The sequence below is a fragment of the Phocoena sinus genome, chromosome 8, assembly GCF_008692025.1.
Source record: "Phocoena sinus isolate mPhoSin1 chromosome 8, mPhoSin1.pri, whole genome shotgun sequence".
In the NCBI taxonomy this organism is placed as follows: Eukaryota; Metazoa; Chordata; class Mammalia; order Artiodactyla; family Phocoenidae; genus Phocoena; species Phocoena sinus.
The window spans coordinates 109,019,656-109,045,827 of NC_045770.1; the positions used below are offsets into that span (position 1 = coordinate 109,019,656).

Here is a 26,172-nt window from a genome sequence, read left to right on the forward strand (position 1 = left end):
GGGTGGCTGGTAGGTCAGATTCCCCAACCCCAGTCTTCTGATACTCAGACCCCATTTCCTTCCACAGGAATTTTAGAGTCAGTGTCAATTTACATGGGAATCCATATTGGAATGTGGGTGAGTTGCCCTGAATTCACAGATTAATTTAGGGAGAGCAAACATTTTAAAGATCTTGTGGAACATGGTGACACGTCCAGTGACGTAGCTCTTCTGTAATACTTTTCAATAAAGGGATTTTATTATCACTCTAATTATCTTTCACGTCTTTTGTTAGATTTGTTCTTATCCTGTTTTTCTACGTTTCTCTTGTAAATGGCATCTTTGAACCTCACCTCCTACCTTTCCATTTTTCTCTCCTGTGCTCACATGCACACATCCTCACTCTTCTTAATTCTGAAAACTTAGAATTGCAGATTTTCCTGGGTTTCCTTATAGACAGTTATTTGATTGTGAATAATGGTAGTTTCTTTTAAGGGACTAGTAGGCAAGAAAACCTTCTAAAACCTTTTACTATTAAGATGATTTGCTGTAGGATTTTGGAAGATGTCTTCCTCAGGTTGTGGAAATTGCCTTTTATTCCTAATTGACTAAGAATTCGTAAACTGTGTTCTCTGTCGTCCGATTTTTTCCCCCGCCTTTAAGCTCTTTATGTGTCGTAAATCGTCATATCACTCAGTTTTCTAATATAAAACTCTTTTTGCACTAGAGAGGACCCCCTCGGTCATGATGTAATTTTCAAAATCTTAGTATCTTTTGGTGGGGAGTTGTTTAATTGTCGGTTCAGCATCTTTAAGACGAAGTCAGTGTATTCGAGTTTCATGCTTCAATGTGGTAAAGTCTGTCTCCCCCGGAAACTGGCCATCTTATCTAGGTTTCATATATACGGCCATAGGGTTGTCTATGCTCCGCTCTTACTGCTGATTTAGTCTCTGCCACCTTTGTCACAGGCTCTCTCTTCATTTCAACGTGCTTTATGTCTTCTCCCCTTCCTACCTGATTTTCATGCCAGATGTTGGACTGTTTTGTCAGTCCTTTCGAAGAGCCAATTTTTTTCTCTGTTGACCTTCCCTGCCAATCTTGTTCCTTTATTTTACTGTCTCCTTCTCTTCTCCTTACCCATTTCCATGTTTCTCTTACTGTTTTAGTTTTTTGTTCCTTTTCTAACTTCTTGAATGTGATGTGTAACTTATTAAAAATGTGGGTCTCCCCCAACCCCAACCTTCAGGCCCTGACATTTCCCTGTAGGCCTGGGGTCAGCAGCACCAAGTCCTGCTCTGGTCCCGCATTATTGCTCAGCTCCAAGGTGCTTCCCAAGTCCCATCCCAATTTCCTCTGTGATTCCCCATCTATTCAGTGTGTTTTTGCATTTCTAAACGTCCGCCAATAAGCTACTTGGTTCTGACTGGGTTGCAGATCGTTGGCTAGGACATTCCCATTAGAGCCTGAGACTTGCTCTGAATCCTCCTCTATAATCTGCTTCTGAAATGTTTCACACGCCGCTCTAGATTGGAGGAACCGTGGTCCATCAACCTCCATCAGTCGAGCCTAACTGTTCTCTTTGAATCTCACGTGCCTGCCCCCTCAACTTAGAGCCTCCTGACCTCTCTGTGACTATGAGATGTGCTTGAAAATCTCCCACTCCGATCCCGGACTTGTTCATTCCCTGGGTTTCCGCCATGTGTGACTCAGCGCACATTGCTCTGAATCTGTACAATCTCGGTGAGCTGAATCTGCTTCTCGCATGTGCTGACCACCTCTCCCCAGGGCAGCTTTAGTCCCGTTAGTTCTGTGCGAGTGGAGGGACAGTGCTAGGGGGTCAATGGACCCCACCATTTACTACATCAAGGTGTTCATCTTCGAATCACTGCAGGAAAGCACAGTGGCTGTGCTCAGAGCATTTGCCCCGACTGCAAAGAGCCCTGTCATGGGGGTGGGGAGGGGCGCAGTCCACGCATATTTATGGACGTATATGCGGGGGAGGGTACATGAGGGGGCATGGATGTGTGCGTTGGGTTGCGTGCCATGTGCGTGCATGTGCCATCTGGGCGGGCGACCTCGTTGTCGGGATCCCGGCCCCCATGGCAGGCTGATCGGAGATGCTCCCTACTTTCCACCACTCTGCAGAGCCTTCCCAGGGGGCGGTTCCAGACTCCGGAAGCTTCCTCTGTGGATACTTGGCTGTGCAAGCTCCTATGTCTTGATCCAATTTTTGTGATTTATATTTTCCGTAATTCTATTTGGTCAGGACTTTCAGACTTATTACACAGCGAGTACTGTATTCTCAGATAATACAGAAAGAACGGTCTGTGTTTGCTGTGTCTGCTCCCTGAAATGTGCTTTTCCACTCCTTTCCTGGGGCTGTGTGCACCTCTCGTGCTCTGGACTCTCCTTCTGCCCCATCTCTGGGGGACGTTTGTGAAGTGTCCCACTGTGCCCTGGGCCTGCCTCCCAGACCCCCTGCAAAAGCCAAGCTCTATGCCCCAAACCAGCTTCAGAGCCGACCTGGGGGGCTGGGCGCTGGGGTGGAGAACTGAGCGGTGTGTGGGCTCTCGGAGTGGAGACAGAAGGTTCTAGGGGTGAAAACCCGTTGACAGAAGTGGAAGCCACTGGCAGAGCCGGTGGGCGTCCGGGGCATAGCGCTCAGGGCACAGTAGAGCCATGGCCCCGCAGTCTCCTGAGCTGACCCCTAAGATGAGTGCCCAGGGTCCTGCGGGCCCCCTAGCTGCAGAATGGCCACCGCCCCCCCAGGGCCCCATGCATGAGCCAGGGCACACCTGTCCGAGGGGAGTCTGCTAGCTTTATTTACAGACCCCAGAGGTTGGCAGCAGCGAGGACAGAGACACAGGAGGTGCCCGGGAGCTGGATGCCTCCATGTGGGCCCCACAGGCTGAGGGTCTCTGCCTCTGGGAACTTCTTCGGCTGCTTTACTTCCAGCGCCCGCCGACTTTGCCCTTGGCCGTGGTCCCGGCCTTCTTGCTGCTACAAATGGGAAGCAAGGTGGTCTTGAGCATGAGGGTATCCGGGACCCTGGCCAACCCCTCCCCTGGCCCCTGGCAGACCCCAGACCCTGGCAGCTCTGTCCGGTCCGACTCCGGAAGCCCCAGCGCATCCCCCAGCTCCAATCCAGCAGCAGTGACTCACCTGTACCTGCCCGGCCAGGCTTGGGCGGCTTTGTGCAGAGGGAGTCAGTGAGGCTAAGTGGGGGCTGGCGAGAGCCTCGTCCCCCGCCCCCTCCCTCCCTTCCCCACCCGAGGGGCTCGAGACACAGGCGGCAGGAAGACTCTGGGGCCCTACGTCAAGCAGACCCAAGCCCGCGTGGGAAGCTGCCACCTTCCCAGTCACTCTGTCCTGAAAAGAGTCTCTGCCCCCTGAGTCACAGCCTCCTGGGGCAGTGGGCTATTCCGGTCCTACACTCCAGGCCAGCAGTCCCAGCCTGATGGACTCGGCAGCAGGGAGGGTCTTGTTCCAGAATCAGCCACTGGTTAGAACTGGACCCTGGGGTCGGGAGGTCCCCCCCCAAGGGACGGTGGTCCTCAGGAGCCGGCTCCATCTGGCTGAGCCCTCTGCACGCCAGTGAGCCAGGAGCGAGCTGGGGGCCGCCTCAGGATGGGCTGGTGATCAGAGCTCTTTTCTGGACAGCTTCGGGCTGGAATGGGCCCTGCAGCTCCCAAGGCTTCAGGAAAAGGTCGGGCGCTGGGGCTGTGCCCACAGCCTGAGAACCCTCCCAGCCATGCACACGCACGCACACACATGTGCTCATGCATATACCTGGCCAAACGGCCCCCTCTCGAAGGGACCCGCAAACACCCCTGCCCTGCACAGACGCAGGGAGGAGGGAGCGTCTCCTTCACCAGCCCCACTGCCCACCTTGGGGCGTGCCCCATCTCGGCCACCAGGCTCCGGGACAAGATCCCTCTCCGGGCCTTACCCAGCAGTTATTGTAAAGGGTCCCATGGACCCCGAGGGTTCACCGTCCTGAGGAACCAGTGATTTCACCCAGGGCCACGGAGGAGCTGGTGACAAAGCCCAGGCCCCCTGATTCCTGGTCCCAGGTCACCTTTGAAGTGACACGCTGCTGGCACGTCCGGGAGCCCAGTCTGGCTTCACCAGGCCACTCTGAAGGCTGCCCAGGGGGCTCCTGCCAGCCCTCCCCCAAGCTGCCATCCTTCTGGGCTCTGGGGTTAGGGCTGAGAGGAGGCTCTGGGTCCAGGGGTGCAGGGTCCCGACATGCTGGCCCAGGTGGCCGTCTGGCTAGTCCTGTTACTACCCTGCTGAAGGCCGGCTGCCACCGACACAGGCTGAAATAGCCAGGGCCCTGGCGCGCCCGTGGCAGCTGACCCGTGCGGCCGTGTGTCCCGTGCAGAGCAAGGGACAGGCAGAGCTACTCACTGCTTCTGGGCCTGGTCGATGCGGCTCCTGAGGTTGGTAATCTGCAAACAACACAGGCGACTTACCTGCCGCGTCCAAGCAGGGCCAGGCCGGGGAGTGGCCTCCTGCCCCGTGGGCCCCTTGGCGGCCCTGGCAGGTCTTGGCACTCTTACTGCGTCCCGGCTCCTTTGGTTGGAGGACCCTTGGGCTTGTGCCTCCGACCTACTCTTGATGGCCCGAGCTGGAGACCTGGGCTATGACACACAACAGCCCAGGAGCTGCCACTTACCTTCCAGACTCTGCGGGATGTGGGGCAGGGGGCACGGGGCGGAGGTGAGGCTTGCAAACAGAGCCCCTACCTGGTGGGCCCGAGCTCAGAGCCCTGCGGCCTCTCAGTCCTCCGCCCAGCTGCTCTCTCCTGCCGACTGCCCGGGGCGGGGAGGCTGGGGGAAGGCAAGGCCTGGCCCCCGCCGCCAGCCAAGACGGCAGGTCAGCCTCGGCAGCCCCCAGGTGGCAGGCAGGGGGGAGGAGGAAGGCGGGAGGAGAAGAGGAAGGCCTCCGGGGTCTCCGTGCCCCCTGCCGCCGACACCTGCAACGACCCAGGTTTTCGCCATGCGAGAGGCCCACCGTGCATGAACACTCAGAGCCTGGCCCAGGGCGGACTCCGGCTACTTACAACTTGGCCAGCATCTCCACTCTGGCCCGGACGTTCATGATCTAGAAAGACCGAGACGGTTAGGGGGCTGGGTGGGTAGTTGAGGCTTCGGCACCCACCGTGCGCTGGGCTATTCTGGGCCAGGGCTCGTGTGGTTCTTTTAGCGCCCGGGGACCCATCGTGGGCCATGCACAGTCTGTCGGGCCCTGGCTCAGCCTCCTGGACAGGAGTAGGGCCGCTCTGGGCTCTCTCTGAAGCCCATTTCCGAGGCCGGCCCTCCCAGGGGAGTATCAGCAGAGAGCCGTGATGCCCCCACGCCTGGTCCTGCCTGCGGGCCGGCAGCGATACACATGCCCCTGGGGGTGGCCAGGGATGGGCGTGGTCCCGCTCCAATTAGAGGTGGGGAAATCGAGGCTCAGGAAGACCAGGCAACTCGCCCAAGGGCACCGGGATCCTGAGAAGGAGGCAGGACTTGCCTGTCTGTCAGTACTGGTCTCCCACACCCTCCATCTCAGGGGCCAGTAGAGGAAGCTGGGAGAGGTGCCCTGAGAGCGGAAGGTCCTCTCCCCGGGACCCTGGAGGCCAGAAGGGTCTGTGCTTCACGCAGCGGGTCCTTCCCCAGGACTGGTGCCCCCAGGCCCAGACTCCGAGGGACGGTGTCCACCCAGGGCTGCCGTCCTGAGTCGTGAGCCCCTCTCAGGCAACTCCTGGCGCCCAACCCCTGGGGGAGGGGCACTGTCCCAGCCCCCTCCCCAGCTCTGAGCTTGGGGGCCTGGGAGGGGACTGGGGAGGACCCCCACCACAAAGGAGCTCGGTGCCAACCTGGTGGGCTTGGGACACTGCTGGCTTTCCACGGTCTCCCCCCAGCCCCCCGAGGGCACTCTGCCCCAATGCTCCCTCTCGCCAGCCCTGGGAGCCAGAATGATGTGGGGAGACTGGCCTGGAGGACACCCAGGCAGGGTCCCCCGCAGGACAGGGGCCTCGTCGGGGTCCGAGGGGACTCGGGGGTGTCCAGGGGTGCCCGCTGGCAGATGAGGGCAGAGGTGCTTCACTCACTTCGTATTTCTGGCGCTTCAGCTTCTCCGCGTACTCAAACTTGTTGGTCTCCAGCTGGTACAGGGTTTCCCAGAGCTCCTTGGCCTTGTCCCTGGGGAGGGAGCGGCAGAGAGGGAGGGTTGGCAGGTCAGCCCCGGGAGGCTGGGGCCGGGCCCCCCCACACCCCGAGGGGCATCCTCACGTGAGCTTCTCCTCGCTGAGGTGGTCGATGTTGAGGGGCTTCCGCCGCTCGGCCAGGACTTTCTTCTTCATCTCCCGGGCCGTCTGCTTCTTGCCTCTCTTCTGGTCAGCCTGAGGGGACACGACAGTGGGGACGTGGCACGGCCGGCCTGAGGGCGTGGCGGGGACCCCCGGGCCACAGGCCCCGTGCTCACCTTGGCCAGGTAGCTGCTGTAGTTGACGCCCATGGAGGACAGGGCCTTCTTCTTCTTCAGGTCGTCCTCGGCCTTCCTCTTGGCGTCCTCTTCCTCCCGCCGGGCTTTCTCCTCCTGTGGAGACCCCACCCCGAGACTTCAGGGCAGGCATCGAGGACTGCCTGGGCTTGGAACCTTCTGGAAGGTCCAGGTCCTGGTCGGGTCAGCCCTCTCGCGGGGGTCCTGCGGGGGTGGGGACCTTAGCCACCGGCCCGGGTCCTTGGCCAGTGTCAAGGGGAACGTCGGGAGAAGGGGGGTCTGGGAGCCCTGCGTTTCTGGGGCCGGGGGCTGGGGGCGGGGGGTGCCTCACCGCCAGCCTGTTCTGGCGCTCCCTCTCCTTCTCGGCCCGGATCCTCTGCTGTTCAGCTCTCTCCGCACGGCGCTTCTCCTGCAGCCGGACGAGGGCCGGGTCACTGTGGCCTGGCCACCCCGGGCCTGCGCCCGCCCACAGCTGCCGGCACTCACGATTCTCTCCTTGAGCGCGACCAGCTCCTCTTCCTCCTTCTTCCGGGCCTCGAAGTGGCTGTCGATGAGAGCCTGCAACTCCATGAGGTCTTTGTTCTGCCGCTTCTTCTGGATGTCCTGTGTGGAACAGGCCCATCACCCCCAGCCCTCCTCCGGAACTCCGGGCTCCCTGGCCCTCCTGGGGGCCGGCGGCTGCCTGCTCCCTTAGCCACAGGGTAGGAGCGGTGCCCTCCCCGTGGTGAGTCCAGGCCGGGCGCGGCCCTGAGGTCAGTCAGCGCCCCCCAGGACGGACTGGCCCTGACATGGCCCTGTTGTCGTGCCCAGAGGTGCCCTGCGTGGATCGGGCAGAGAGGAAATTGGGGAGTGAGGTAGTCTGTTGGATACACAGATGGATGGGTGGGTGAATGGATGGGTGAGTGGACGGGTGGGCGGGTGGGTGCGTGGATGAGTGGGTAGTTGAGTGGATGGATGATGGGTAGATAAACGGATGGACAGATAGATGAATGGATGGATGAAGGCTATAGGTGGTTGGAGGAAAGGACAGATGGGTGGATGCACAGATGGATGGATGGATGGATAGATGGTTGGGTGGGCGGAGGATGGATGGATAGGTGGGTGGATGGAGGAAAGCACGGATGTGTAGATCGGTGGGCGAGTATCTGGTTGAGTGGATGGATGGATGGATAGATGGTTGGGTGGGTGGAGGATGGATGGATAGGTGGGTGGGTGGGTGGGTGGAGGAAAGCATGGATGTGTAGATCGGTGGGTGAGTATCTGGTTGAGTGCATGGATGATGGGTGGATAAATGGATGGGTGAGTGATGGATGGACGGACTGATGAATGGAGGGATGAAGGACACAGACGGATGGAGAAAAGGACAGATGGATGGATGCACAGATGGATGGATGGGTGGGGGAGGAGGGAAGAGAAGTATCTATTACTGGAGGAGTTTCTTCTGGTCCAGGAATGAATTAAAGCAGAATTGCATGGAACCAGGGAGCCTTAGCTCTGGCTGCTCTGGAGGAGGTGACCTCCTCAGGCCTAGCCTGCAGCCTGAAAGCTGGGGGCTGCGGGGAGGGTGTGTTGATCTGGGTCCCGGAAACTTACATCGAAGTCTACTTTCTCCCCTTCCGGGATCTTAGGAGCAGTGAGTCTGAAGAAGAGAGAGAGGCTCATGAGTGGAGACGAGTGGGGACCCCACCAGGACAGCTGGCCTGACCCAACCTGGCCTGGCCCTCCCGCCTTTCAGCCTGGCACCTGGCTGAGGACACACTGCCTGACCTTTGCTCTTATCACACATATAACCCACTGTCCCCAGAACGGCTTGACCCTTCGAGGAGGTTTCAAGCATCCCTCTGTTTTGCCAACTTCTGGACCTCGCAAGAGCTGTCTCACCCCGCTCTGTCCAGGAAGGGTAGCCTAGCTTTCTTTCTCAAACAAACAAACAAATGTGGCGAGGTCAGACCAGAGGGCAGGGTGGTCACCGCACACCCTCCCAGGGCCTTTGGCCTCTGCGGTCAGGAACGGCTGTCTCGGATGACCCTTTGCGTTTCTCTGGCCTCTCTTTGATCTTTCTTTCTGGGGACCCAGAGGAAGGGGGGCTGGGCAGAAAGCAGTGCGAAGAAGAAATGAGACCTCTCCCTGAATCCGGCCGGCTGTAACAGCCATGGTCTCCACCCTCCCCTGAATACATTTCAGATGGAGCAAAGAGTTAAGTCAACAAGAACAACAGCAATTTCTCCAAAAAAGAGGAAAGTGGAACTGAATATGGACCGGGATGCTGGCGCAGGAAAGGATTTTCTAAGCTCGGAAGGTCCTGCTCGGGAACTCCATGCAAATGAAAAACTTATGGACATGGAAAAAGACACAACGCAAAAGGGGGGAAAGAAAAACCAGACTAGAAAAATCTTTTCAGCAAATACAGAGAAGACTTATATCCTTATGCAAACCGATGATTAAGAAAACACAGAGACACCCCCGCCGTTAGATAAATGGGCAGAGAGCGTAAGCTAGCAGCTCCCCAAGAAGAAAGACCACCAGTCAACACACGAGGGAAAGGCCATCAAAGGAATGCGAAGGAAAACAACCCAGAGAGGCCGTTTCTCATCCATCCGTCAGAGGCTCCGTGTGCAGGCACGTCGCGGTCCCCGGGCATGCGGTGTGGAGACCGCGCTGGCGGCCCTCGTGGACGCCGTTTGGCAGACGATATCAAAAGCCTTAAGAACGTTCCTACTCTTTGACCCAGTAATTCCATTCTGGGAATGAGGCCTAGGGAAATAACCCGAAAGACAGAAAATGCTTTCCACCCAGCGTTATTTATGATAGTAAAATATTGGGGAAAGCCTTAATATCCTGCAATAGAGGAATGGTTAGGAAAATTATGGTTTGTTCAATTGATGGAATATTATGTGACCATTCAAAATATTTAAGAAGACTATGGAAAAACACGGAAAAATACTTAGAGACAGCGCTGCATTTTAAAAAGAAGCAGAATTCAAGGCTGTATAGACAGGATGATGTTTGAAAAACAGCTCAGTTTCAGTCTCTTTTTCCGAGCCCTATGCATGGAAAAAAAGTAGGAAGAAATAAGGCCTTTTTATGCCTTTCTACTCTTTTCCGCAGTCTGGCAGGCGGGGTGGGAGAGTTATAGATGATTTTTTTTTTTCATTGGACTTTTACGTATTTTCCAAATTTTCTTTAATGAGGTGTTTTATTTTCATAACGAAAGCACAAACATTTTTTTAAAACTAGAAAATATCTTGTGACCCGGCAGCTTTCTTTAAAACTGCTGAAAAATAAAGTGTAACGGACGGAAATGTGCTGGCTATCCGTTCACATATTTCCAGTCTTCTCTGGAGAGTCCGTAAGGCTCCCCTAAGTGGGAGCGAACACTTGGCATGTGCTCACACGCGCTGACATTCCATCCCGTGCAGAGCAAAGGCAGGCATGAATCCTCTGAAGGATAAGGGGGATGAAGCATGTGCAAAGTGCCGTGGGTTCGTACGTACTTATCAGAAACAGAAAAGTCAGGAAAGTCGGATTAAAACAAAACATCTCTGAACCACTCACTGACATGTGGGCAAAACGAGGGAAAGAAAGTCCCTTCGAGCAAGGAAGATGGCTCCCCAGAGAGGGTCGAGGCCCCCGTGAAGGGAGGGATCGTGGCTGCGGTCAAGGTTTTGTTCCCAAGTGGATTTCAGGGGTGAGACCCTCCTTCCCACCGCCCCACTTTCACGCCTATTTCACATCTAGGGCCCTGGGAGATGGAGGGCAGCAGGCCGGTACCAGGGGGGGGGGGGCCGGAGAGGGCACAGGGAGCTGCGTGGGGCCTCCCTCTCTCTGCCCTGTCTTCCCCAACTTCCTGCACCCCTTCCTCCCTCCGTCCATCGTCTCCTCCTGCAGGAAGGCCTCCTTGCCAACACTGGATGATCCGGGGCAGAACCACGCCCGACTGGACTTCCAGAGTCTGTCTCCACCCGTCTCTGGGAGGTCTGACCCCCACCTGTGTGTGTGTGGGGGGGGCTGTCCCCAGTGACCCCATTCCCATGATGTCTCAGCAGAAATCTGGAGCCTTCAACACCAAACCAAGGAGCAAAGAAGCGGCTGCTGCTCTCAGGGGGTTGGGTCTCCAGAGCCTAATGCACTTTGCTGCCTTCCTCGGGGGGGCCCGGAGCCCAGCCCTGGGGCACCTGGTTCCACAGGTGGCCTCGGGCCCCGTCCAGCCTGCCCGCCCGGGCTTCTCCTCCAAGCATGGGCTCCAGGCCTCACCCTGCCCGCCCACCCCGCCCGACGTCCATCTCTGCCCACCCCACACTCACTTGAGTCTTGGCTTCTCCTCTGGTCAGCAGGGCACCGGCGTGGGGAGAGGGGAGAGGGGAGAGAGACCAAGTGAGATGGACAGCGCACTCCGGCCAACGGGTCCCTGGGGGCCTCAGGCTGGGGGCAAAGACCCCACCAGGGGCAAAGGGGGTCTTGCCCCCACTCTGGACCCACGGAGGTCCCTGTGGGGTCTGAGGAGGGGAGCTCGGGTGAGGGGCCCAGGACACTGGCGGGAGAAGGGAAAACGGAGCTCAGACATAGAGCATCCTCAGGGGGCAGAGGCAGGAGAGAAAGACCAGAGATGGCGGTGGGGGGGGGGGGCGGAGGGGGGGCAAAGACCGGGGGTGGGGGGAGCATTCCCCTGCCCAGGCTCCGGTCTGCTGGCCGTTCCCCACTGACCGCCCCATCATGGTGTCAGGCAGTGCTAAGTCCCGAGGCAGACGCAGAGCGAAGCAGCATGGCCTGGCCTTTGGAGGCCCCGGTGCTGGGAGAAGAGGACAGACAGGCGGGCAGGCGCGTCTGCGGGTCTGTGTGGACGAGCTGCGTGCGGCCAGGGGCCTTACCTGCCTCACCCTCCCACCCTTCCTCGGCATCTTCAGGAAAGCGCACACGCAAGAGGAAGCGGCAGGGCTGCGGGGGTGAGGGCCCAGGGCAGGCACCAGCCAGGGGGCACACCCCGACCCCTCTTCCCCTGGGTGTGCGTTGGCCTGGACCCTGTTTGTGACCCCAGCTGAAGGCCAGAGAACTTGCATCCGGGTAGGGGCTGGAGGAGCTGTGCGGCCAGGATGCCCCAGGAGAGACCCGGCCCCACCCCAGGAGGCTGGCCGTGGCTGGAGAGGCCACTGATGGCCTGTGGGTGCTGGCTGCTGGCTTCTTTGAGTCTTTCCACTGGGGGTGAGCGGTTCTGGGGACCGAACGCCTGGGTTTGGTTGGGCTGAAGCCTGAGGGGGTCTGGAACAACTCGGTTAACAAAGCTTCTTGGGGGCTCAGACCTGCAGAAGCCTGGCTAGTTCCAGTCCCAGCCCAAGGCCACAAGGGTGCTCACACAGAGCCCCGAAGGGCCTTGGGTCAGCTCGGCCCCAAAGTGGGGGCTCCTGACTCCCAAGGGAGCCTGTCCCAGCCCCTTAAGAGGCTTCTCTTCCAGAGCTTGGCTGGGCCATCTCACAGGACTGGCCTTATGACAGGTGGCCTGTCCGGGCTGCAGCCTTCAGACCTGAGACCCCCACCTGGCTGGGCTAACCCAGCCGCCCTCACGTGGGGGGCTGCTTCATTTGACCCTCCCTGCCTTCCCGGGCCCTGGGGAGGTCCTGGCCGGCCTGGATGCAGCCCGGGATCTGCAGGGGGGCTGGCAGCACCCTAGCCCCATCCTTCAGTCCCTGCCCTGGGCCCTTTGGTGGCAATGACGCCTGGCCATCAGCCTGTCTGAACCGCCAACACCCCCCTGCACTTGGTCTGGCCCCAGGCCTGTTGGGGGTGGGAGGGCCTTTGGCAGGGTCTCCCCTCACATCCCCCTCAGCTCACAGATCGCGCGGTTCCTTAGCACCCAACCCCACGCCCACAAAGAGCGCCCCCAGCCCCCTGGCACTACTCAGTTTTCAGGTGGGCCTGACCTCACTTCCCCCCACCGCACCTGGTGGGAGGCTATGAGCTTGGGGAGACTGAGGGAGACGGCGCTTTGGGAGCAGACGCCAGGGGAGGGTATGGGGGGAGGCCAGGTGCCATGCAGCAAAGCTCCCCAGGCAGCAGGCAAGCGGGCAGCGGCCAGGCATCCCCAGCCCTGTCTGTCTGTCTGTTGGCCTCAGGGCTGGTTCCAGGGTGACCTGGTGACCTTGTGACCACCACAGCCCTTGCCTGCACCCTGGCTCCTGCAAGGCTCACCATTCACTGCCCGACCCTCAGGGCCGGCACGTCCCTTTCTCTTACAGGTGGCCTCGCTTCGGGGGCTGTGCTCCGGGTTCTGGCCCAGCCGGGAGGCCCCCTGTGGCCCCCTGAGACATTGTGTGAAGGCAGGGGCTGCCCGACTAGGGCGCTGACTTGAGCCCGCACCGCCGTCACCTCCACCCCGGGGTACGGCCAGCCCCGCTGCGGGTAGGGCAGGCCCACCCAGGGGGCCTCCTCGCGCCTGGGTGTGTCTGGCTCCGGCCCAGGCGATGGGTGGGATGCCGGGACCTGACTGATTGCTCGTTTGCACGCAAGGCCCCCAGCTGCTCCGGGTCCCCGACATCCCCACCTCAGCCTCAGCCTGACTTTCTGCTTCACCCCACTTGCCTCTCCACCCTTCCTTTAGCCCCTGCCTTACTTCCCCTCTCTGCCCTGCTATCTGGGGCAGGGCGGAGGCCACCTGCCCTGCCTCTCCTCCTCTGCTCTTCCCCACCAAACCCTGGTGGATCCCGAGGGTCCCAGTGGACCCCAGCACAACCTCCCGAGGCCCACACCCCTCTCAGGCTCTACACTCGGCTCTGCTCTTGACCTCGAGGCTGACCGCCTCCATCTGCCTGCCGGTGACCCGGGAACGGCCTCGTCCCCCCAGCCCTGAAGGCCCTCTGCCTGCCTCCCGGCAGCCAGTCCCACCTGAGCCAGCGCCGCAGGCCTGACTGTCCCCACCCTGTCCCCAGCAGGAATGGCAGCGAGAGTCATGCAGGGAAGGAGGAAGAAGTGGTGGGGGCTCAGGCCCCGGTAGGGGGACTGGGGTCGGGGGCGAACCTACCTTCCTGGACTTCCTCTGCAAAAGCGGCACCGTGGGGGGAAAGTGGGGGAAGAGAGAGAACCAGCTGTGAACCTTGGGGCAGAGGCTGAGGGGAGGGGAGCAGCGGGCGAGCAGAACACACGGTGAGTAGGTTACGCGGCCCCTCTCGTTCCTCCGCGGCCGGGAGGCAGCTCACACCCGCACACGGGCACGTGTGCACACGCACCCACACGAGACTGAAGTCATGGCACATACCTGGTTCATGAACTTCATGGACTAAGGAGGCCATGGAACAAGAGGCCATGCGTGGGTCAGAGGTCAAAGGAGAAAGGATCCAAGGTTAATGGAGACAGCCGGTGGCCATGGGAGGGTCAGTGGCCGAGGCCGAGGGGTGGGGAGGGGGCGGGGAGTGAGCGAGACAAGGGCAGTGCTGGCCCGGGGCAGCGTCCCCCCAGGTCCCGTCCCTGCCTGTCCTCGGAGTTTCCAGCCCCCCTCTCTGCTCCTGTCAGGACTTCGCTGCTGGGCACGGGGCTGTCGGGGCCCTGCCTGCCTCTGCCGCCTCCCCTCTTCCCGCCTTCTTCAGGCCCCCCAGAAGGACTTCCATGCAGGGGCAGGGCTGTGACCTGGTGGGATGGCACCAGGGGCTGGGGGCCTGTAGCCCAGGAAGCTTCCTACCAGCCCGAGAGTGGGGGACACGCCTGCCAGGGTGCTTGGGCAGCAGGTGCCAGCCCTCAGCCGCTCTGACCAAGGACCCAAGCACGGCTGGGGAGTGACAAGGGCTCCAGCGGGGGGCTGACGGGCCCGGCTCGGGGCGCTGACCGCGGGGCCTGCTCCGCCATTGCCCTGTGCTCACCGAGATCCAGCCCGGGTCCCTGGCCCTGCCGAGGGGTCAGGCGCTGCGGGGCTCTGAGGTACCCACCCTGGGGTGGAAGCCTGGCTTCAGGGCTGTCTCTGGGGCAGCTAGGTCTACATCTGGTCCAGCAGTCCCCCCACTGACCAGCCCTCCCTGGGCCGGGGGGGTGGAGGACCCCGTCTGCCACCTTGCCCACGTTTGGGGGTGCGGGCCCTCGGGGCCCCCTATCTGGTCAAGCACTGGCCGTGGTTAATGGGTTACGCTGGGGCCACATGTGGGGGCCCCTTGGCTGGCTGGCGCCTGACCGTTCCCCTCCGCCCCCCGCTGCGCGCCCCAGCCAGCCCCGGGCGCCCCATGTGGCCAGAAGCCCTGTGTCCTCGTACCTTCCTCGTGGACCTCATGGGCTTCTGCGGGCGAGGGGGGCGCTGGGTGTGCGGTGACAGGAGGAGAGAGGAGAGGTTAGGCCAGGAGCACACTGCACGTCCTTAGGCGGTGGGGGCACGCAGGGTCACTGAGGTCGGGGGGCAGAGGGCTGGAGGGCGGGCGGGGGGCTGGGGTCCTGGACCCCACTTACCTTCCTCCTGGGCCTCTTCTGAGGAGGGAGCCAGAGGGTGCAGGAGGGAGAGAGGGAACAGGACAGCTGTTAGGGGCCACGTGGTGGGGGCAGGGAAGGGAGGCAGTCCCAGGTGCGGGGGAGGGTGGTGGGCAGCAGGCGCTCCAGGGACGGGGGGAGGCTGGCCCTGCTTCGAGGGCCTGCAGGACCTCAGAGAGCTCAGGCCTCGGCCTCGCCTCTGCAGTGTGACCTCCTTCCGGCCCTGGGGGTCTCCGAGCCCCTTCCCCATCCGCGGGGAGCCTGCTCTGGGCTGCGGTGCCTATGCACCAGCGGGTCTCGCTAAGTCTGACTCTGAAGGTGTTATGGGACAAGCCCAGGAGATGTGGGCCTGAAAGCGGGCGGCCAAGGCAGGTCTTAGAGGACCCAGCTCAGGGGACCTGTCCCCCCCGGGCCCCATCGCCTTCCCTGGCGAAGGGTGGCTCCCGGGACCATGGCTCCCTCTCAGAAAGGAGTCTTTCTACCTTTTCAGCAGAAAAAGAAATGTTTTGCTCACGTTGTTAGGGCAGCCAAGTGTTTTCAAAATATTTTCAAAACCTAGCGCCCAGAACGCCCCACAGGAGAAGCCTGCCTGGTGGAGTTCGGGAAAGCTTTCCCGCGGTTGAGCGGGTGCCAGCGGCCGCGCACGAGCGCCCATCGGGCCTGAGAACCACCCGTGCGCACCCTTCCCAGGGGCCGTGGCTCCGCTCCCACGCCTGCCTGGGCACGGCCCACCAGGAGGCTCCCACAGACTTGGGCTAGGGAGGGGTCTCCAGATCTGCCTGGAGGTTCCTGCTCCCAGAGGGAGGGGGGAGGGGGAGGATGCTGGGAGAAACAGAGAGAGACAGAGAGACAGAGACAGAGGCAGAGACAGAGAGAGGCAGAGCTGTGGAGAGGCAGGCAGGGCCCACACACCCAGACTTGCTATTAATAAGGTGAATGTCTTCACAACCAAATCCCAGGTAGCTCCACACACCATGGACACCGTGGACGAGGTTATTATGTATAAATAATACATAACAATGCAAAAAGTATTAATGAGGGGTCAATGAGTGCTTCCTATTAATCGAGTAACGAGGTGGGCAGTTAGGGGTGATGGCAAGTGGGGATTAAGGATGAGGAAGCTGGACAGTTACTTGGTGAGTCTATGGGGGGGGACTGGAGGCCCCCTGGGGACGACAGTGGACATGTGGGGCGGGGGACGCCTGGGGGTGGGGCGAGGGCACTTCCGGGGCTGCCTCGGTTACCTTCCTTCTCTACTCCTCTGCTCTGCCAGGGGTAGAACAAAGGAGGGGGGCCCGCTAGAGGGCGCGCTGCGGGCCAGCCTGGGAGGCGAGGAGGGTGGCGCCCGCCTGCCCCGTCGCCCACTGCCACGCCACTCCGGCTGGCCAGAGAGGGGCCCGGGAGGAGGAAGAGGCTCTGGCGGTGACTGTGGCTCCCGGGGAGGGGTCTGGGCTGCGGAGGCCCAGGTCCTATCCTGGGAGGGCGGCCCCGCTGCCCAGACGAGCCTGCAGTGCAGGCCGGGTGGCTCAGGGACTGGGCCCAGGGCCCTGGCCTTTGAGAAGAGGTGCAGGGCAGGAGTGGGAACCCATTCACAGAGGGGGCTGTCGGACGCGGCTTCCAACGGGGGCTCCCCGGGAGAGGCGCCAGCAGCGGCTGGCGAGGCCCTCCCCACCTGGACTTTCTGTCTAGAGGCCGATGCAGAGACAGTCTGGCTTCCACACTTACCCTCGACGTGTTCACTGTGGGGGAGAGAGGGGGAGGGGGGTGAGGGGGGTGGGAGCTCTCGGCGGGGGGTCCTCTGACCTCTGAGGACAGCCAAGGTCCAGGGGTCCCGAGGCAGGGCGGGTACTCACACTTCCTCGTCAGACATGGTGGGTGGGTGGTTTCTGCAGGGGTGGAGGGAGACCGGGGCGAGGATTACGAATTGCCTTGACCTAGAGGGGCTGGAATGGGTGGGGGATGGGCCCTTGGAGTGGGGCTGCAAGGGGACGCCCGTCAACAGGGGTCTTGGGCCAACTCTCCGGCCTTGGGCGGGCGGCTCCTGCGCTCGGGGCCTCCTCAGCAGGCCGCCTGGCTTCCTCCAGGGCTCCAGGCCCCCCAGCCCTCTTCGCCCCTGATCTGATCCCATTCCGCCCCCCTTCCTGCCCTGGCTCCAGCCTGGAGCTTGGACTCCCGGAGCTGGACGGGATGCTGGAAGGTCGTGGCAGGGCAGACATCCTCTCTATAGCATTCCCCGAGGAGGGTCATCCAGGATGCACGCAGCTCGTCCAGGCCGGCGGGGGGCGGGGGGCGGGGGCGGGGGCCCGCGGGCTGCTCTGCACCGCGGAGCCCTGCTGCTGCTATGGCCTCAAAACCTCCCTCTTGGTGGTCTCTGCTCTCGGGCCTAGATGGGGGGGCTCCCAGGGAGCCCCCAAATTACAGAGCTTGGCACCTCCGAGTGGGAACCTTGGACCTCCCCTGGCCTTTCCGCCCGCCGTCCCCACAAGGCCCCCTCCTCAGGTGTGAGCCCAGGCTCCCTACTCTGACTGACGGTTTCCCGTGAGGACCCCGTGTCCTCTTATGGGGGTGCCCAGGGATCCCCTGGGGTCTCCCATGGCCCCCTGCAGAGCCCTCTTCCAGAATCACAAGCGTGCACGAGACATTCTGTTCCCCCACACGCACCCCCGTCTCCCCCTTGCCCCAGCAGACAGCAGACCGAGCCCCGGCTCGTGAGGACGGGGTCTGGGCTGTTTCTCTGTGGGGGCCCCTCAGCCTGGTGCCCGTGCCAGGTGCACATGGCCTCCAAGGACTGAGTGGACGGCCCCATCCCTCCCTCAGCCTGCTTTCCCAGGCCCTGTGGATGCCCTTGAACGTGTCAACGTCTGCGGGGAAGCCTGTACCCGGGCCTGGCTGCATGTGTCCAGGTGTGGCCGGCACCGGGCCAGCGCTCTCGGGGACCGTCTATCCGTGAGCTGGCCACCGCACAGACCTGAGGCAGCCGGGCCTGGGAACACTCGGAGCAGCTGCATCAGAATGTTGGCCCCGGGTTTCGAAAAACAGAGTTCATGACAACTCGCTACAGCTTACTTGAAGACAATAGTTATGGCCCCCCGCCCCGGGAGGTTTGTATAAGAAAAACACAAGTTCATCATCTAAAAATGCGTTTACATCGCATTGCTAAGGTGGGAACAGTTTTCCAAAGCCTCTGTCAAGAATGTTAATTTTCCCAGAGCAATTTAAGCTCCATGCAAAATTAACCAACGGATGGGTCTCTGCTAAGCCCTCCAGGAAGCCGAGCAGCTTTCTCACATCCTGAGGTCCCTTCCCGGGGCTCTGTTGCCCCCTCAGGTTACAGCCTCTCGCTCGGTCTACAGCTGGGGTCTCACGGTCCCTTGGCCCAAACCCTCCTGGTGGGCCCTGCCCCTGGGTGTCGGGCCCCCGCCCCGCCCAGGCCCCCGTCCTCGCCCTACTGTGCCCACCTCTCCCCCTGGCAGGGCCCGACACCTGTCAGCCGCCTTGAAAAGGGGTGGTCGTGGCCTGAGTCCAGGGGTGGGTTATTTTTAAGGAGCCAGTGGCAGCTGAGACGTCCAGAAATAGGCACCCAAATTAGCCAAGACACCTCGGCCCAGAAACCCAAGACGATGGGAGGGGGGACTGGGAAGGCAGCCCCCGCTCAGGTCTCGGCCTGCGTCCCTGCCCCCGCCGACCCCCCGCCGGTCCCCGGGGCTGGCCCTCTTGTCTTCTGGGCCAGAGTCCCAGGGGGTGTGCAGGCGGGCTCCCGCATACCCAGGCAGGGTGCCATACCCTCTAAAGAGGGAAACTGAGGCCGCTCTGGGCTCCTTTTCTTCCCAGCAAAGCCCTGGGGCTGACACCACGGGCTGCTCTGTCCCACCTGCCCTCCCCCTGAGAGGGGCCCAGGGTGCGGTGTGCTTGGGGGCAGGGTGGCATTTCGACAGCTGAGAAGGAAACCAGTTGTCCATTTAATGTCCTGCCCCCAGAGGGGCCATTGTGAAAACAGCCTCTGAGGTCACCGCTCCTTGGGGACACCCTCTCCTTCCTTCCTTCCCAAGTGACAAGATGGGGGCGGGGAGGCAGGAGGCCCTGCCGCTCGCTTGCTGTGGGCCCTGACCCTGTTCCCTGACCCTCGCCCCCCCACCGACATCCCATCTCCTCCCAGAATGATTGAGGGCACCAGAGAGGCTGCTGCCCGGTGAAGGCGCCCCGTCCTGTGACGTCAGGAGGGCCAGCTGAGCCCTGGTTCGAGGGGGCACAGGAAGGACAGGAGGGGCCTCCTGGGAGTTCGTGCTCCTCACGTCCAGGCTGAGGTGGGACACGTCTTCCTTGGGCAGACAGGACAGACGCCCAGCTCCCCACTCCTCCCTCTGCACCCCCCAGCCCAGGCCCCGTCCACTCCAGGCCTTGGCCTCCGGACACTGCCCCCTGGGCTGCTGGGGTCCCCGCCACCCCTCCCCGCAGACCCACTCCTGCGGTGAACCCCGCCAGCCACCGTCGTAGCTGTCGTCTTTACAGACGGCGGCGTTAGAGGCGGTGGCCGCTGGGCTGAGGGCTCCAGCCTCCTGGGAGAAGCTGGCCGAGGCGCCCCTCAGCTTAGCAGAGCCCCGTGGAAAGGCCGGGGCGGGGAGGGCGGCCGCACCGCAGCAGGTGGCCTCGAAGCCCTGGGCAGCACCCCTTCCCGGCTTCTTCACCTCGAATCGTCACCGTTGTCTAGCCGTCTGCCTTGGGACCACCCGCTCACCCCCGGGCCTTCCAGGGAACCCCCTCCTTCCTCCTTCTTGGGCCTCCCCTGCCCCTGTACTCTGGTCTGGAAGGGCTTCCTCTGCCTCTGATGTTCAGAGAACGTCACCCCGCGATGCTAGCACCCCAGACCGTCGGGACCCTGCGGTGGCTTCCTGGGTCTCCAGGACGCCGTGCTTAAAGGCTAGGGAGGCACAGCGTCCTGCACCCGGAACCCCAGGATGCACCCAGGCCCACCGGCACACAGCAGGCCGGCCCGGTCCCGGGGCTGCTCTCAGACGTACTGACCTGCGGCTGGGTCTGGAGAGATGGGCAGGAGCTCCCTGCGGACAGGACCGGCTCAGGCACTGCCTGTTCGCCGCACGCTCTCATGTTATAGTGACATTCGATCTTTCCCGGCAGCCCATTGGCCAGGGGCTGTGTGGCCCGGCTGCGTGGGACGGGCGGGAAGGGGCTGTGCCTTGAGGCCCCTTACCAAGTATAGCAAGAACAGAGGAGGGGGCCCAAGGAGGCGAGGATGCGGGGGAAGGAGACGAGGGCCGCCTTCCTCCCCCAGGAAGTGTCAGCTTCTATTTTTACTCTCTGACAGTGGGCACATTCTTCACGGGCGGAGGCGGGTGAAGGAGGGCATTGGGTGGCCCTAGGGAGGAAGCTGAGGGCTCTCCTTGGGCCAGGCTGGTGTGGGGTCCCCAGAGCTGGGGCCCCTTCTTCCCCGGGGGAGCTGCCCCTCCCTCCGAGGTGTCTGCCCAGGAAAGGCGTCTGCCCGGCCAGTTTGCATTACGCAGGCCCCAGGCCCCCTCCGCCTCCCCATCAGAGGCAGCGGCAGGAGGTCCCTGAGACCCCCAAGGAGTGGAAGACCCTGTGAGTCTTCGGCCAGGCCCTCAGCAGGTCCGAGCCCCACTGAGTGGTTCTCTGCGTGATGGCGTTAGGACATACAGCATAAATGGGCAACAGAAATACTAACAACTCAAGTCTGACTGGGGGGTCTGGCATCTCCCCAGTGGCTGGTGCCTCCCAACGCTAGGGGCCACACCTCTGAGATCTGCCCGGGAGCTCGCTGTGTGGGGGTCCTGACCCTGCAGGCCTCTCTCTCGCCACGGGCCAGGCTCAGGGTGCTGCCCACAGCGGGCTCCACCGTTCGCCCGTGGAGCCCAGTCTTTCTTTGCTCGGGACTCCAGGTGGCACCATCCAACCGGCAGACACCTCACCCGGGGCTTTCCATGGTCCCCACGCTGGCCAGTGAGGCCACGAGCTCCTACGCCCCCCGCCTCGAATCAGGGAAACCGAGACACAGAGTAGGAAAGAGAAGCCCCAAGCCTCCTTCCAGACGTGGAAGGCTCCAGGCGAGGGGCTGGTCGGTCACGGATGGCGGGGGCCGTGGATGCTGACCTGATCCAGAGCAACGGCTGGTGGGCTGGAGCGCGGGACAGGGCTTGGCCCCAAGGAGACCCAGATGAAGCGCCTGCCTTCTGGAGGCTTAGGGCCGTCAGGACGACTGGCTCTCACACCCCAGCCCGGGCTTCCCCTGGCTCTGTGCCCCACTCTGGGTCCCCAGAGCCTTCTGGAAGGTTTCTCTCAGCACCTCATCCAATTTCTACACATTGGAGACAAGGCTACGGGGACCCGAGATAGGCAGGGTGGGCCCAGCGTCCACAGCAAGGGGAGCCAGAGCCCTGGGCCCCCAGTGGGCAGGACAGAGCCCCTCCCCAGAGCTCCTGGGGGCGGGAAGCCCCCGAAGGCCAGAGCTGCTGGGGCCGTTCCCGCCTCCCTTGTCCGAACTCTGAGTTCCTCCTCCTGTCCAGGTCCTCGGATGGGAGAGCGTTTGACCGGCCACACGCGTGCCCGACCCTCGGCTGACTCTGACCAACTTTCTGTCCCGTGGGGTCAGCTGTAGAGCCACTTCTGCAAAAGGCCCCCGAGCGGCTGCTGGGGCCGCCCTGGCCCAGCTCGTCCTCACGGTGGGAGCTGACAGCCCTTCCCGGGCTGGGTCCCCTCACTCTGCTAGAGTCACACACCACCCCCGCCCCCGCGGTGGCAGGTGCACGCGTGGGGAGGGCGCAGCAGGCAGCGCTGAGTCTGGGAAGCCCCGTGTGCACCCAGCCCCGCCGACTGTGGGTGTCTCGCTCCTGGGAGCTGCCGGCCACACCTCCCACGGGCCTGGGGTGCTCTTGGGGGCTGCACCCACAGGTGGGCGCTCCGTGGCCCTGCAGTGGCCCTGCTCGGCCAGCAGAGGAAGGTGGCTGTCTGCTCAGTGTCCCGTGAGCCAGCTGAGCCAGAGAGAGGGCGCTGAGGTCAGAGGGATGGAGCAGATTTTATTTTGGGTATCGGCAACCTACCCCTCGGGGTGCCAGGCCCGTGGTGCCACAGGACAGCCTCGAGCAGGCACTGCTGGACGGGCTGCTGGCCGCCGAGGGCCTGCGACAGGTAATCCACACCCCGGTCCACCTGGCCAGGCCAGGCTGGGGTGGGAGGAGAGGGGGGCAGGGCAGGGCCGCCCTGAGGGGCTGGAGGGGGCTGGAGACCTGGGGTGGAGGCACGGGACTGGTCTCAACCCCAGGAAGGATTTGAGGGCTGCTGGGGCAGGGCCTCCACCCGGGGACAGTAGGAGTGGGGTGGGCTTCTCAAGTCCGCAAAGCTGAGCTGAGCCGGGGAGCCGTGGGGAGGCCGTGGGGGCCCGGTCCCCCCCAAAGATTTGGCTGTAGGTTTCTGCAGGGGCGACCCTCAGGGTGGTGGGGAAGGGCAGGGGTCCCTCAATCTTGGTCCCGGCCCGCAGTGTGCACGGTTGAGGGTGGCGAGGCCCAGGGACCTTGAACCTCGAACCTCGCCTGGTAGCCCTGAGCTGACCTGGGTGCCCGCGCCAGTGCCAGCCAAGCTCCCGGTCAGCCCGGCCCACGGGCTCGGGCTCTGCCAGGCCCCAGATAGAAGCTGCTGACACGGCGCTTCGGGGATGAGCCTTTCCCCGCCTGCGCTGCTGCTGCCCCACACGCCCTGGGGGCTTCTGCGGGAGTTGTAATAGCTTTGCTCTGTGCGGGGCTGGCATCCAGTGCCTGCAGCAGGGGAGCAGAAGGGTGCCTGGCGGGGCCTCTCAGGCAGTCAGAACGGAGGGCAGAGGGCCAGCACCCGGGCAATGGCTCCCCTGAGCCTCTCCACCTCTGTGGTGGGCAGGCCCTGACCCCCAGGTTCTGCAAGGCAGGGGCCGGTTGTCACCACCGCAGAGGAGACAGACCCTGTGTCCTTGTCCCCGAGAGGGGCTGTGCTGGATCAGGGCTGAGTGGCTGGCTGCTCTCCTGGCACCGCCCACCCTACCCGCCACTCGCCCCTCAGTGCCATCCACTCTGGTCCCCTCTGGCCGTCCAGTGGGCCATGTGGCTGCCTCTGCCTGCTGCCCTCGGCTAACGTCCCACCCAGCCAGGTGGACAGGAGGGGTGCGTCCCCTGGGAGAAGCTCCCCAGCTGGCAGAGCACAGCCCTGATGCACCCCCAGAAGTGGGCCACGGGCGACAAAGGTGTGACATAGCTGATTTCTAACACCTCCGAGCTGTCCATGTTCACGCTCCCCTTGGGAGGCAGCAAGAGTTTGACCACGAAGACTTTGGAAAACAGGTTCTGAGCAGACCCAGGCCTCGAATGCCAAAGGTCTAGAGGGCCTGCTCTTCGAAGGGGCTCCCCTGACTCCGAGGGCAGCAGGGCCTCATGTTCGACCTGTGCACAGGCCGGGCGTGGGGGGTGGGCTCGGGAGGACAGCCCCACCCTGTCCCCGCCTTCACACGCGTGTCCATCCACCCACTGCACCTCCATTTTCACAGGTACATCCTCGCCGTCACTGTCTGTTTCCCTCCCTCCCTCCTTCCCTCCTGCCTTCCCCCCGTCCATCGCCCATCCATCCACCCCCACCAAGTGTCCACCCGCCCACCAGCCATCCACCCACCGTTCTGTGAGGCAGACGTTGATCTGACTGCCTCTCCATCTCTTCTCCTGTCTACTCTTTTCTGCCCACTGACCTCTCATCCCTTCTGCAGACCCACCCATCCACCTGTTCTTTAACTATCCACCCAACACCCAAGGATTCAACACCTCTCTTTCTATTTATACACCAATCCATCCTTCCACCCATCCCACCATCCACCCATCCATCCATCCATCCATCCATGCCTCCATCCAGTCATCCATCCATCCATCCATCCATCCATCCATCCATGCCTCCATCCAGTCATCCATCCATCCATCCATCCATCCATGCCTCCATCCAGTCATCCATCCATCTTTCCATCCATCCATGCCTCCATCCAGTCATCCATCCATCCATCCATCCATCCATGCCTCCATCCAGTCATCCATCCATCCATCCATCCATCCATCCATGCCTCCATCCAGTCATCCATCCATCTTTCCATCCATCCACCCATGCCTCCATCCAGTCATCCATCCATCCATCCATCCATGCCTCCATCCAGTCATCCATCCATCTTTCCATTCATCTGTCCAACCACCTGACCATCCACCCATCCAGCCAGCCATCCAATCACATACCTATCCATCCTTTCCTCCATCCCTGCATCCAGCCATCATCCATCATCCACTCATCCATCCATCCACCAAATCTTCACTGAGCACCTCCTGGGTGCTGGGAAGGGATGACCCCAAGATGGGTCTTGTACTCAAAGGGTGCACAGTCTAGGGGCACAGACCAGAAGTGCACAGTGTTTCAGGGGCTGTAGAGTTTATAAGGGGCCAGTCAAGGGGCAAGTACCACAGTGGAAGAGGACGACCGAGCCCCCACCCATCACATTCACCCTGACTACCCTCAGAGACCCCAGAGCCTAGCACACAGAAGGCTACTGGACAGGACAGTGTCCAAATCTGAAGGCCAGAGGCCTGGGCCCTACCACTGTGCAGGGCGGATGGCCTTTCCGATGGGCCCTGCTCCCTGCCCCTCCCCCGTCAGTGAGCCCCAGAGAGCCAGCACGGGAGACGCCAAAGGGAGTTTACTGCACAAAGTGGAGGGCTGCAAGCGGGGCGGGGCGGGGCGGGGGGCCCAGTGCTGTTGCGGGTGCTGGTGGCTTTGGACACGGAGGCCCCAGCACGTGGCCTCTCTCTGCACCGGCTGCGCCTTCCCTGGGAGCTTGCAGCTTCTCTGGAGGTGGTCCTTTTGCCAACCAACAGCCAGAGTTCCTTTCCTCCCGGAACTGTGAGGGGCAGAGCTGGGGGTCAGAGGGAAAGGTTGGAGGGTCCAGGAGCAAGAGGTGACGGATGTCGGGGGTGCGCACGGGCCAGGCAGACCATGAGAAGCAGCTTCTTCGGCGGGGCCGGTGGGGGGCGGGGGGGCGTTCATCTGGCCGGCCTCTCCCCTGGGCACGTGGGTTGGGAGCCGGGAGGTGCCGCCGGCGGTGCTGCGGTCTTGGGAGAGCTGAAACACAGGTCGGGGGGCATCAGGCTGCAGTCCGAGGAGGGGCCGTGGCTCTGCCTGTCCGGGCCTGCAGCCTCTCTCTGGGGGTCCCTGGCCTGCCCATCCCCCCCCCGCTCCCCCCAGCCCAGGAGGAGCAGCCTCCCTGCGACAGCCCCCGAAACCCTGTGTCCACCTCCGGCCTGGAAGCCTGCTTCCTGATACCGCGCTCTGGTGCCCTGGGCCCTGCTCGGGATTCAGGGTGGAGGGACGCTGCCTACTGCCTGTTTGCCAGCTGGCCTGACAGCCCCCAGGCTAACCCTGGGGTCCCGGCCCCCCCTCACCGAGGCGGGCAGCAGCCCAGAGCGAGCCCCAGCAGACCCCTCGGGCCCCTTCCCGAGCAGACGACACGCTCCTGCCTGGCAGAGCCGGCCTCATGGCAGCAGCCCCCAGGCCTCCCTCCTCCCCCGGCCGGCGGCCCTGGCTCGGCCCAGCCGCCATTTGTCAACGTCCTCGGGAGCACGTAGCGCCCAGAAACCAGGGCGGGCGGCTTGGCCGGGGCCACCCCGCCGGGACGCCTGCGGGGACATCCCGCTTAGCGTAGCTCAGCGGAAAACCGCTCCCACCGCCCACCCCGTCTACCTCGGATGACGCAGCCGCAGCCTTCCCGAGACCCTGGCCGCCACCTCTCCGCTGGCTCGCAGCGGACGCGCCTGTGGTCAGGCCGGCGACAGCAAGGCGGCCCTCACGCTTGCGGGCGGGCACTCCTGCCCTCGCCGGCGGCCGGCCCAGCACGTGCCCCCCGCTTGGCGCCCGCCTGTGCGTCTCCCGGCCCCCACTGTGCACACGGGCGGCACCCGGAGCCAGGTCCCAGCCCTCCTCCGTCACCCACGGAGCACCTCGGGCCTCCGTGGGCTCGTTTCTAAAGCGGAATGATGGTGGGGCCGCCCCATGGGCGTGCAAACGCTCATGCCTGGAGCGCGCGTGGCAGGGGCCACGTGCTGAGGGAGCAGAGCTTCTGACGGTCAGGCTGCAGGCCCTCTGGGCCCGGGGCCTCTGCGTGACTAGGGGCCGTGTGCCCTCCCGCGGGGAGGCGGCCTGTGGGGAGGAGGGTTGGGCCCACGGCTGTCCCTCCCGCCCGCCCTAGGG

At 62.6% G+C, this 26,172-nt stretch overlaps 2 protein-coding genes across 9 annotated transcripts in view; both read right to left on the reverse strand.

The window, feature by feature from the left end:
- Window positions 1-2,780: 2,780 nt before the first annotated feature.
- On the reverse strand, window positions 2,781-19,990 carry TNNT3 (troponin T3, fast skeletal type). Of its 4 annotated transcripts, XM_032640102.1 has the most exons (17): window positions 19,930-19,950; window positions 16,761-16,793; window positions 16,633-16,646; window positions 16,152-16,168; window positions 14,890-14,907; window positions 14,699-14,740; window positions 13,718-13,738; window positions 13,484-13,498; window positions 10,776-10,794; window positions 8,065-8,110; window positions 6,958-7,074; window positions 6,803-6,880; window positions 6,454-6,567; window positions 6,261-6,370; window positions 6,080-6,170; window positions 4,390-4,430; window positions 2,857-2,979 (listed from the first exon to the last, which is right to left on the reverse strand). In XM_032640102.1, the coding sequence occupies exons 11-17, from the start codon at window positions 7,039-7,041 to the stop codon at window positions 2,925-2,927; spliced, it is 573 nt and encodes a 190-aa protein (XP_032495993.1). In that variant the 5' UTR covers window positions 7,042-7,074; window positions 8,065-8,110; window positions 10,776-10,794; window positions 13,484-13,498; window positions 13,718-13,738; window positions 14,699-14,740; window positions 14,890-14,907; window positions 16,152-16,168; window positions 16,633-16,646; window positions 16,761-16,793; window positions 19,930-19,950; the 3' UTR covers window positions 2,857-2,924. The 4 variants fall into 4 exon arrangements, with proteins under 4 accessions (XP_032495992.1, XP_032495993.1, XP_032495994.1 ...); XM_032640103.1 differs by lacking the exon at window positions 13,484-13,498; XM_032640101.1 differs by lacking the exons at window positions 13,718-13,738; window positions 14,699-14,740 and having other exon boundaries at window positions 2,781-2,979; window positions 19,930-19,990.
- A 4,353-nt stretch (window positions 19,991-24,343) lies between these two features.
- LSP1 (lymphocyte specific protein 1) overlaps window positions 24,344-26,172 on the reverse strand; it is a 36,762-nt gene continuing 34,933 nt past the window's right edge. For all 5 annotated transcript variants that reach the window (XM_032639153.1, XM_032639154.1, XM_032639152.1 and 2 more), the window contains exon 11: window positions 24,344-25,047. The gene's annotated coding sequence lies outside the window, so the exon portion shown is untranslated. The remainder of the gene's footprint in view (window positions 25,048-26,172) is intronic.